We start from the raw sequence: 12317 nt of genomic DNA on the forward strand, positions 1-12317 counted from the left end.
ATTAACATAGCCGGCCCTATTCAAGGAATTTGTAGTATATAAAATATATAAGTTGTCATCTTATTACTGTTCTTATTTTGTTGATCAATTTGTCTTGTAGACTGAAAAGACGAATAATTTGATCGAAGTCTAAAGTTGATTTGATTGATAAATCTATTCTAGAGACAGTAAATCCTGAATCCGCCTCTCATTTGGTAGAGTGTATTAGTAAAAATAATGCATGTATTAGTTCTATGTATCAATAGTATCTTGTTTGGTACACCTTTTCATGTTATGTATAACTAATGATATGTATTAGTTATACACTCTATTGTATATTGAGGAGTGCATTACTAATACCATGGAATTCTAGGTATTAGTAATGCAAAGGGATTTAATGCATGCATTAACATGATCAAAGACCCAATTACCCCTCAAAACTTCTTTTACATTTTTTTCACCATAATTGTGAAGGATATTTTTGTATATAAATATTGTTATACAATGCATGCTATTTTTTATACACAAAATAATGCAATGTATAACTATGTATAACTAATACAAGAATTACTATTACAAATATTATCAATATACTCTATTTAACATTAGTTTTAGAGAAAAGACATAAAGTCGCCACTGAAAATATCTCGAATTTTCAAAAAGAACTTTGTTGGCGTCCTATTACCCACAAAATATTAAATACCTAATCTACCATTTCGACTCATTTTTTCACCCGGTAAGACAAGTGTACTGCTCACCCTTCCTTTTAATTAAATTAATTTAATTTAAATATTAAATTAACACAACCTGATTCGTTTCAAAAGGAAAAAACTCTTTCTTTTCTTTTGTTTTCCATTTCTCAGTTTGTCTCCTCACTTTCTTCATCACAACTTTTATTGAAGATCACCTGCTTTATTATGATGAATGACGACAAGTTATATTTCACGACTCGGTCTAAATTTGTCTCCATTTTTTCTATTTCTCCTTAGAAGTTTAATTTTTTTTAATAATTCAAACTCACTATCTTAAAATTTAATTAGATTGAGGGTATTTATCATCTGCGCATCGAATTAGCTTCCATTAAGAGTGATGATGTATTTAAATGTAGTTCATCATTTCTCTTTTGAGTCCGTTTTAGGAAAGATTGACATATTTAAATGAAGTAAATAGTTAATAGAGAAAACAACTAAAACATGACACTCTTTAATTGATTTTTGGCAGCAACAAAACTCTTTCACACGCATCATTTACGTGCTCACAAACCAAGCTAAAAAATGGATCCAAATAATATATTTAAAAAGATATTTAGTATTTTTATGAGGTAATAAAACACTTTCAAAATTAAAATATCATTTTAAAAATTCAAAAACTTCAACAATAACTTTATATCTTTTCTCTTATTTTCCATAATTTTTGTTGAATATAAACTCGAGAGTAACCTCATGAGAATATATAGAGTACCTCGGGAGGAGGTAGAATCATAATTTGGGACATGTGTCCCAGACATGCACATGACTGTGACACTTTGAAATATATCGAAATTCCTATATTACCCTCAATTCTAACATAACCGTTTGAACTTGTCCACCTCTCTTCTTCTACATCTTCGAATCAAAAGTCGAGGACATTATCGACATTTCACATGTACCTTCTTCTCCTCCTATTACACTTTGCTATGAAAATCAAATCAAACTGCTCTTGTATAGGTATCACTAGCCGGACCCCTCATTCTCTCTCACTCTGATTCTCTGTTTACTAGAATTTCAGCTTCATTAAAATTCTTTCTGCTCCAGGTATCTACTCTTCAACTTCTTGTAAATTGTACTTTCTACACAGGTATCATGAATCCTGTAATTTCTGCTGCAAAAAAAAGGGTTTCTTTTAGGTTGATTTTACTTGGGTTTTTAGGTTTTGAAGATGGGTTCTGTTGTTCTTGAAAAATTGAGTTGTAAGGAATTCTCTAAAGTGTTTATTTTAAAACACATGACCATTTTTTCCTTGAAAGAGAGGCGGGTGAATCTAGGTTTTTAGTTTTTATTTTTCCTGATTTATTCAATTATGAGCATTGTTCACTTCTGTCTAAAATAAAATACTCCTTGGACTTTGTGTATGTGTTGTAGCTTAATTTAATCATTTCTATATCCTCACAGTTGAGGGAACAGTCACATAACATCAAAACTAAGTTCCCATAAGATCATTTTAGACACTTCACTGCCCCAAACACTTGCTTCATGGCTACTAAATCAAGAATTGACTTTCCAAACAACCTAAGGCCTCATTTGTTCTCTTGTTTTTATCAATATTAAGTTTTCTGAATTTAGGTGCACATCTGAGTATTAGATTTAAATGTTTGAATCAAAAATACATATCTAAATTTTTCTGTAGTAATATGTTGTACTAAGATGTGAATACTAAATTAATTAAGACTATTTATTTTTTTAACATCTAACTATATAAACTTGTATTTATTTAAAAATTAGTAATAAATATATAACTTGAATAAAACACTAATTTGATCTAATACTGTATCAATAAAAATATTTCTGAAGAATTATATGCAAATTGGTGGTGGTGCTTGCTAGCGGTGGTAGTTGTAGGTGCCGATTGGATATTATATTAGGTGATGGTGGTGGTTATGGGTAATAACTAATGGTGATGGTGGCCGATAGGCGGTAATAATGGTTAACAATGATTGTTGATTGGAATAGTTGGTGGTGACGACTTATAATTGTGGTGGACGATAGTGATAACCAATGTTTGTGGTGAATGATGACAGTGGTTGGCAATATATAGTGGTGATTATCGATAACGATTGGTGTCTATAACGATGATTAGTAGTGATGATTGTAAATAATGACTAATGGCGGTGACCGGTGACTATGGTGATTGGTGGTAGTAATGGAAGATGACGTCTTAATGATATTAAGATTTTGTTACATATCTTAAGGCCAGTTTGGACATATGATATGAAATCAGATTGATATGAATCTAAGTTTTGTTTGGATAGACAATTTGAATTTCTTAAGTTATACTTTTTCTCATAAACAGTTGAATGATTAAGATTCAGACCTAAAAAACAACTGGCAAATTTGAGGATTGATATCTGAATGGTTAAAATTAAAAGCTTCATTAAGTGCAAACAAATGAGAGCGTAAGATACTGAACTCAGAATAGTTGGTTACTTTTGATTTAACAAAAGTTACAAGTTAACCAAGTATATACCTAAAATGTATCTTATAACAAAGTGAAAAATTCTTATAGTTCAGTTTACAACCTAAAAGGAAAGAAAAAGGGCATAGTTATTAAATTTCAGGAAGGAGAGCATGTGAGTCAGGTCTTGAACTCTGCATTATATAGTTTATGTTCTTTATACAATCTGGTTCCTTCAAAGAATTTTCTAAGCTTTTTATTTTTTCTCTTTGAAACTTCCACATCCTTAAAGATGAACCAGTAGTAAGTTGAGACCTTAAATGTAATATTGCCTTCCTTTTTCCTTCTTGTTGTTTATAGAATTTCGTAGTATCGTAGTGAATATGAAGGCAAAATCAACGGATGCATTTCCCCTTCAATGTGAGTGGTGACAAAAGCAGGGAGGAAACAAAATATTTTACCCTTTTCCAATGTTATTTCAAGAATTGAACTGAACGTAAGGGAAATTGGGTTTCCTCAAAAAAATTTAGTCATTTTCTCTCTATACTAACTTAACTAGTAATGTAAAAGTTCTAAGTTCCAAAGTTTTTGGAAATGGATGTAAATAGTTCTTAGGAAGATGAAGAACTGATTGAAAGCTGAAGTATAATAAAAAGGGACGCCCATTTTTGTCTTGCATCACCATGTAATGGGTAGAAACAAAAGTGGTGCTCATTTATTATTTGTTGGCAAAAGTGTGAAACTTCCTGTATCTGTCTCAGGATTTTTGAATTATCATGCATTGTTTTGGTCAGTCCCTTTATGTGATGTTCTCATGCAGGACTGTGTTGCTTATGGCTTCCCCTTCCTCTGAGCCTACTGCCAAGACTGAGGGTAGCAGTGGCAATGATGCTGGTGGTGGAGAAACATCAGAAGCTATGGGGCATATAGGGACTGATCAACTGTTATTATATAGAGGACTGAAGAAAGCAAAAAAAGAAAGGGGTTATACAGCCAAGGAGCGCATAAGCAAAATGCCCCCATGTACTGCAGGGAAGCGCAGCTCCATCTATCGCGGTGTCACTAGGTATGGCAAAAAAGGCAAATTGTAGATTGTAGTGATGTATTAGTCTCGTTGTGCAAATATGCTTTATTCTTTTGCATATTTGCGTAAGAATCTAGTTTCTCTACATTATGCTTCCTGAGTTGCCTGACCGACATTGGGTTCTTTTATGGAGGTCTTATATGATCTCTAACATAGAAGAACTTTTCAGCAGTTCATTGCCCTATAGGAGAACATCAGCATTAGTTAATGAATTAGAAAGTTAGGATGCCGGATTTTGCATATTATTGAACGAGCAACATCTGATTAGCTTTCATGACATACATTTAGGCTTTTGCAACGAACACTTTAAAAAGTTTGTAAATGTGAAGCGGGAATAGAGAGGTCAGAGAACTAGGCTGGATTATCCCCTCAAGCTATTAAAGTTTAAATAACTATGTTTATCTGTTCTAAAACGGAAAGGACATGAATACCTAATCACAATAAGAGTAAATTAAGCTACCTGCTATATTTACATATATTCTAGAATATTCACAAGGATTCTAATACTACCCCTCAAGTCAGTGCATACAAATTATATATACCAAACTTGTTATATATATAACTTGTTTTGGGTCCGGCTAGGGACATGGTGAGTATGTTTGCAAGCGGATCATTTGATGCACAAACCTTGTGACAATGTCTCTTAACAGTACTTTCTCTCTGAAAAAATAACAATCAATCTTTGTGTTTGGTCCTCTCGTGAAACACTGGACTCGATGCAATGTGAAGTGCAGCCTCATTATCACACACAAGTTCCATTTCATTATTCTCTCCAAATTTCAACGCCTTAAGTAGTTGCTTGATCAATATGAGTTCACATGTTGTCATTGCCTTATCCTGATATTCTGCTTCTGTACCCCATCTATCAACCACATTTTATTTCTTTCTTAACCAAGACACCAATTTCCCCAACTAGAACACAATATCTACAAGTGGATCATCTGTCAAAACGACGACCCTGCCCAGTCTGCATCTATATATCAGTTTCAAAAAAGTCTGCATCTAGATATCCAAATATTTTCTTATGTCCTCGGTCTTTGTAAAGTAGTCCTTTCCCTGGAGCAGATGTTATGTATCAAAAAAGGTGAATAACTGCATTTCATTGACTGTCACAAGGAGAATCCAAGAACTAACTTCCAACACTTACCGGGTGTCCGAACCATCCCACGCTTTTCCATCCCATTGTCCATTGAACCTGCTCTAATGATCCTCCTTTTGCCGGATCATTGCCTTTGAAATCATAAAAAGCTATTTTTTCAGTAAGTTTAGACATGCTACACATTTGATCCATTAGCGTATCAATAGGCCTACAATATGTCATCCCTGTCCCCTCAAAAATATTAAGTGCACATTGCCTCTGTGAAATATCAATTTCTTATTTGGATTGAGCAACCTCAATGCCCTAGAAGTACTTTAATCGACCAATATGGTTGGTCTAAAAATGCTGAAAAAGGTGATGTTTCAACTTTGTAATTTGCTCATCATCATTACATGCACAGACCGATGTAGAGTGATGATAAAATACAGAATGATCAGCTTCACTTCAAACTATGCCAAATTCCTGAATAACCATGCTGAATTTCCTAAACCATGCTCGAGCTGCTACAGGTTATGATGAAGTGCTTGTCAATTGTCATAGTCTGCACACCGTGTTACCAGGCTCCCCCTCAACAACAAAACATGATATCAGAGACTAGTTTAAGGCCAGCAACATATAGGAAGAAAAATAAATTCCAAACTTGAAAAATTTCAGAGCAAGTTTTCACGGTTGTCTGAAGAGAATTCGTTTCCATAGGTGTTGCGATCAAACCAACACCATCACGAGAACCAAAATACCAGCCTGCTTCGCCATCTTCCATCACCGCACGGGTCCTCACACGCTGACCAGAGCAGCCCAGATTCCAGCTACATCTGCACACGTGCCGATGCATGTGAGCTCCTTCGGCTTCCGATCTTTTTTGTTCCAGCATTGTCTCTTGGTCATTCTGAGGCTACCCATATAGGAACCTCCTGCTTCGACCACTTTTTGGTGACCAAATTCAATTTTTTAGTGGTTGCTTCCTGTTCTTTTCAATTTTCTGGTGTCTACTTCATTTTTTTCTGACTCAGACAGATTTAACTCTGTTAACATCTACAGCACCATATACTTGATATTTGGTTAAATTCCGCTATGGCCTATCATCATGTTTCTCGAATCAGATATTTTTGTGCTTAGACCATGGTTTCCATCAATTTGAACCATTCTATCACTATTGGAACTCTTGATAGGTAGTGCAAATTACTTATTTTGTTATCTTCAATTCAACTATGGTGTAAGGGACAAGGTGTTCAGGATCACTTGATTAAACAGGCTAGTGATATTAATGAAAAAGATAGGGGAGGATGGGAATAGTGCCTACTTAAGAATTTAGAATGCCTGCACTGCTTGGATGAGCAGGGCTTTTTATTTGTTTTAGTTGCTAAAGCAGAATATCATCTTCATTGGATCTTCACATTTACGTTCTTGGTTTTCTATGTAGGAGGAATGAAGAATTGCCTCTTTATGATTTTTAACAAAATAGTTAATGAGTACCTATTGTATGCAATAGAAGATTCTAGGCCTATAGGTTTTGTCTCTTTTCTTGTGTGTTTTTCTGTTCTATTAATTAGAGTCAGATAAGATGGTATATGCTAACTCTCCTTCTGTTTTGACTGTTCTTTTAAAGAAATATTACTTGTCTCAACAATTTCTCTTGTTCCTTGGAAAATTTTTGAGCTATGTTTTTAATTTCATGGGACTAGGCATAGATGGACTGGTCGTTATGAAGCTCATCTTTGGGATAAAAGTACCTGGAATCAAAACCAAAATAAGAAAGGAAAGCAAGGTGTTTCTCTTTGTTCTCTAGCAGATATTTTTGTTTCTATTTCATGCTGATCAGAATTCAGCTCGATGCTCCAGTTTTTTTGTGCAAAACTGATGTTTAGAAAGTGTTTATATTGCATGGACATTGGGACATTTATTGCTGCTTGATCTGCATGGGCAGTTTATTTAGGTGAGTACTTGGAGTAATCCTTTTCTGAAGTACTGCACATTAAAGGAGATTAGACTGTTAAACATTTTGTGAACAAAATTGGTTGTAGGAGCATATGATGATGAGGAGGCTGCAGCAAGAGCATATGATCTTGCCGCTTTGAAATATTGGGGTCCTGGAACTCTCATTAATTTCCCAGTAAGATGTTTAATATTAGTTTGTTCCTCAGTTTACCAAGCAATACAAGCATCTAGCCCTTCCTCATTCCCTCCTATCTTTCTCAAGGATTTACTTCAATTCTTGTCTTGCTTTGTTTTCTTAATTCCTCACTTGCATAATATTGGGTCTGTTAAAGCTTTCCACCGAACAAAGGAATAATAGATCCTTTCCAAATGTTTCCCAACTGTATCAGGTGCTTTGCAATGGGTATACTTTCATGTACTAAATGTGCTGACCGTTTATGTAGGTGACAGATTACACAAGGGACCTCGAAGAGATGCAAAATGTCTCAAGAGAGGATTATCTTGCATCATTAAGAAGGTGGGTATGCTGTTTGCATATGCATGTGTTTGGTAGAGTATCTGCTGATTCCTCATAAACTCATCTTTGCAGAAAGAGTGGTGGTTTCTCCAGAGGGATATCTAAATATCGTCCGCTATCCAGGTATGCTAGCACAGATCAAGTCTGCATTCATATTACTTGTTGAATTGAAAAGATTATGTGATGAAGGATGAAACGCTGTGGGATTCTCCTGACACATTCACATTTACCTATTTTTCCTGGTATCTTGATATTAATTAGGGTTTCTTAGATGTCATTATTCACGATATCTTCCGTCTTCTCTTCTCTGCATCCAATGTAGTCGATGGGATCTGCAATTCGGTCGTGTGCCTGGAGCTGATTACTTTAACAGCCTGCACTATGGTGAGTACAGTTATTGTCATACAAAAAGAAATTTCTATTAATAATTGTTCATTTTAGACCTTCATTCTCAAAAACTAAAATAGTTCCTTTTAGACCTAGGATTTAGTTAGCAAATCAAGGGCTGAACTCACATCTTATAAATCTTTAAATTTGTCAAAGGTGATAATGCCACAGTGGACAATGAGTACATCGGTGGTTTCTGCATGGATAGAAAGATTGACTTGTCAAGTTACATCAAGTGGTGGGGAGGTAATAAAGCTCGTCAAACAGATTCCCATCTGAAAATGTCGGAGGAAACAAAGGTTGGTTGTGCTGAAGATATTGATAATGAGCTTAGGGCTTCAGAATTATCAATTCAGCAGACTGAACCATATGAGATGCCCCGTTTGGGTGTGTACCAAGAAAAAAAGAATCATAAAAGCTCAACATTGTCTGCTATGAGCATTTTGTCACAGTCTGCAGCGTACAAGAGTTTAGTAGAGAAGGTTGCTAAAAAGAAAGAAAAAGTTGAGAATGATGAGAACGAAAACAAAAGCACTATCAACAGAGTCGACCGTGGGAAGATGATAGAGAAATCAAGTCCTGATAGTGGAAGTGAGAGGCTTGGAGCTGCATTTCTCAATGCTGGGGGATTATCTATTAACAGAAACTTGCACCCACTTACTCCACTCCTGTCAGCACCACTTCTCACTAACTACAACAGCATAGATCCCTTAGCAGACCCTGTTCTTTGGACATCTCTTGTTCCTAATTTTCATACAGGTTCTTCACGGACTGCCGAGGTGGGTTTATCTCTTATCAATGCTTAGATTATCTTGTTTTGCATACTCTATCTGTATAGAAACATGGAAAGTAGGATAAAAAGTTGATGGAGTGGAATGTTAATCACCTAGACTCTATGAATCCTAGCATCTGAAGCTCTTAGTTTCACCAATTAATCTAGCTTCACATGAATACTAGATCAAATTAAAGAAGTTGCTAATTTGAAATTTTGTCCATTTAATTATTTAAAAGTGAATTTTTCTTCAGTGGACTATTTCCTAGCTATATCATCTAATGGAACTTGCACTTAGCTAAGCCTGAGCTCTACTATCCACGTCCACCAGCAATTTAAGTGGGAAAATCATGATTGTTGTTAAGATATACAAAGTGTATTAATATGAGTTTTCTCTTTGAAGAATGGGATAAGACACAAGTACCCCCTAGACTATGACCGAAATCCCATAGACACACCTTAACTAAACTAAGGTCCTATTACCCCCTGAACTTTTTTTTTTTTTTGTAATTTTGTACACCTTTTGTCTTACGTGGCACACTCCATGACTCCACGTAATTGAGGCGCGTGGGAGATATTTGNGGGGGGGGGGGGGGGTAATAGGACCTTAGTTTAGTTAAGGTGTGTCTCTGGGATTTCAGTCATAGTCTAGGGGGTACTTGTACCTTTTCCCTTGAAGAATTGATAATGTTCAGTTAGTTGTACCTTGACTGCTTGCCTCTGTTATGACTTGTCTGGATCTTGGTTTTAACAAGAGATCCTACTTAGTAGCTAACAACACATACTTCTGCAACCAGCATTAGTGGTACCTCAATATAAGATATACCCTTCCACATGACTATGCCATTTCCAATTTTAAAAGACTGCACATACAATGCAAATTTCAGTAGTATATATTGTTTGAGTAGCATAATAGTTGTGATGTAGTCGTAATGACTTGCCTTTTGGTAGTGTGTGGGATTGCATAGGCAGTAAAAGGTCTGTGTCCTGTATATAACCAATCATTGTTGTTTAGGACTTCAAATGAATTATTAATCCTAGTATGTTTACAAGATGGAGTGAAGGGTGAGCAGCATTTGAGAATGGTTACTTTTCAAGGATTCCCTACAGAAAATTGTGCAGAGTGGAATTTTTCTGAAGTTTGTTAGATGGAAGGATATGTGTATCTCATAAACCTGATCAATTTCATGCAGGTCCACAAGAGCGAAGCGAGTTCAGATTATACTTTATTTCAACAAGAAGATTAACCTCCACCTCTACAAGTGAGATACAAACTTTCCTGTACATGTAAGTTTGCAGTCTTGTGAAGCATAGGCATACACTCTTTATCTTTTGACAGGGTTTTTACTTTTGGTCCATTATGAACTTTATAGGACCTAAATGTTGTTCCAGTACTTGTAAAATAAGTCCCTAGTTTATTTATCTTTTCCAAGTCGCTGCAATGTTGCTCTAGCAATAACATTTGTCCATCAGAGTTGTTAAGAGTTTTATCATTCCACCCTATAGAGTTCTCCACATGTAGTTTATGAGAATGTATACAAGCATGATTGTGGTATTTATTATTGCAGTTCACTTGAGTAGAATTTTGTTCTTTGCCCCTTCTTGGTTCTAGCTTGACTTATTTATTTCTCTCCTTCTGGTCGAGAAACCCATCTCTAACCTCCAGGAAACACAGGATGCCACCTCTGTTGAACTATAGTTTCCTCCTATGTTGCTTGGACTCTCCAAAAATGATGCCACACCCATGTCGGATCCTTCAGAAATGCGCTACTTTTGAAGGATCCAACACACCCTTTAATACTTTAGGAGAGTCCGAGCAACATAGGTTTCCTCTGAACATTTCATTGCTTATTTGAGATTTGAAAGGGCAGCTTGTCGCTAAAAGTATGTTCCCATCGCTACAAGTCAGTTTGGTCGCTAAAGGTGCACGCACCAGATACCTCTTATTTTTTCACTAAAATAAACCCTAATTTCCTCATACGACCTTGAAATTCAACGATTCTTTTTTGTATGAGTCTTAAATATTGATACAGATCTAGTTGTTCAGTCAAAACTCAGTTTCGAGCTCGTTTGCTTCGAGTTCTTGTATCAGAAATGTGTGATTTGATTTTCTAATTACTAGACTAGAGTTTCTTATTTATTAGTATTATAAGTAAAAGCGGGAACAAAGCCAATAGTATTAGTGCTGCTGATTGTAGTTCAACTTTTAGCCTTTGATCTGTTGGTTTTAGCATTTAGCTTCTTAGTTAGTTTATAACTTAGGGAAAAACCCCCATCCCTCAAATTTTAAACCAATTTTAGGGATTCAATCATGAAATATATGATGGAATAGTGGGAAAATAGTAATAGGATATGCAACATTCTGAGCCTACTGAGACCTGCACCTAGAAACATTGTTGGTTTCAAGTGAAGTCAAGAGACCTGACTTACTACTACCATGTAGGTTATAACACATGCGAAAACATTTTGAAAGATGAACACACAAAAAATCAAGAAAAAACAAGCTCAGGAATTCTATTTAAAGATTTGAAAATCTAAATATATATACGTATATGTTTGAAAAACAATGCTGAATTTATAACTCTACTGACTCGTCTATGAAGCTCTGAAGATAGGTTACTAAGAGAAGACCCCAAGTGACATGCATACTCTGCTACCAACATATACTAACTACTAATACTCAAGATAAACTGAAGCCTCCCGAAAGCAAGGAGGTCTCATCGAGGTCGGATGAAAGTGATTCAAATACTGCGTGTACCAAATTGACGTCCATGAAATGTTCGATATGTAAAATAACTGAATATAACAATAGACTAAAACTAAACAAATTGGGCTGAATGAATAACTTTGAAGATATACTAGGATAAGTCAATCGAATAGTATGAAGTAAGAATTTTCAAGTGAAGTCGAGACATGTTCTAAAACTGATTAACTAAAACTTGATATCTGAATATCTGAGATTGAGAAGAGAAAACATAAAATAGTATGCAAGTTATGCCCGAAATATATATATAAAAGTACTTACTTAGATATAATTCATATATATTTTTCATAGTTTTTATTTTTTAACATATTGTTTCATGTTTGAGACTTAGAATTTTGAACGGTCAAATAAAGATTATAATCCATAGATATTAGTAACTATAATAAAGCTCAAATCAAAATCAAATCAATACTAATGCTAGCAAAAAAAACTGATTCAATATTAAGAATGACAATAATATTGAATATTTGTTCTTTAATTTTACATTGGTTTAGTTAATTAAAATACATAACCTAATTTAGTTTCTCTTCAGTATTTAGTCATGTAGTTACTACTTATTAGACTTATTTTTGCATGGTTTAGTTAACATTTTGATTAACAAAATTTTAATTAGCAAAAATTTCATTTTCA

At 34.8% G+C, this 12317-nt stretch overlaps 1 protein-coding gene across 3 annotated transcripts; it reads left to right on the plus strand.

Annotated features, from left to right (window-relative positions):
* Window positions 1–1685: 1685 nt before the first annotated feature.
* Window positions 1686–10365, plus strand: LOC125848593 (AP2-like ethylene-responsive transcription factor At2g41710). Of its 3 annotated transcripts, XM_049528477.1 has the most exons (10): window positions 1686–1772; window positions 3950–4195; window positions 6995–7077; window positions 7237–7245; window positions 7334–7422; window positions 7691–7764; window positions 7837–7887; window positions 8087–8148; window positions 8308–8930; window positions 10117–10365. In XM_049528477.1, exons 2-10 carry the CDS (start codon window positions 3963–3965, stop codon window positions 10168–10170), a joined length of 1278 nt encoding a protein of 425 aa, XP_049384434.1. In that variant the 5' UTR covers window positions 1686–1772; window positions 3950–3962; the 3' UTR covers window positions 10171–10365. The 3 variants fall into 3 exon arrangements, with proteins under 3 accessions (XP_049384434.1, XP_049384435.1, XP_049384436.1); XM_049528478.1 differs by lacking the exon at window positions 7237–7245 and having other exon boundaries at window positions 1717–1772; window positions 6995–7089; window positions 7337–7422; XM_049528479.1 differs by lacking the exon at window positions 7237–7245 and having other exon boundaries at window positions 1717–1772.
* Window positions 10366–12317: the final 1952 nt, after the last annotated feature.

Source organism: Solanum stenotomum, chromosome 12, assembly GCF_019186545.1.
Source record: "Solanum stenotomum isolate F172 chromosome 12, ASM1918654v1, whole genome shotgun sequence".
Lineage (NCBI taxonomy): Eukaryota > Viridiplantae > Streptophyta > Magnoliopsida > Solanales > Solanaceae > Solanum > Solanum stenotomum.

What these genes read in the sequence shown, in the direction of transcription:
- LOC125848593 (XM_049528477.1), top strand. Translation starts at nt 3,963, where the DNA reads ATGGCTTCCCCTTCCTCTGAGCCTACTGCCAAGACTGAGGGTAGCAGT. An exon ending in GAACTCTCATTAATTTCCCA is followed by an intron (nt 7,423 to 7,690) that starts GTAAGATGTTTA and finishes CCGTTTATGTAG; the next exon opens with GTGACAGATTACACAAGGGA. An exon ending in CTTTAACAGCCTGCACTATG is followed by an intron (nt 8,149 to 8,307) that starts GTGAGTACAGTT and finishes AATTTGTCAAAG; the next exon opens with GTGATAATGCCACAGTGGAC.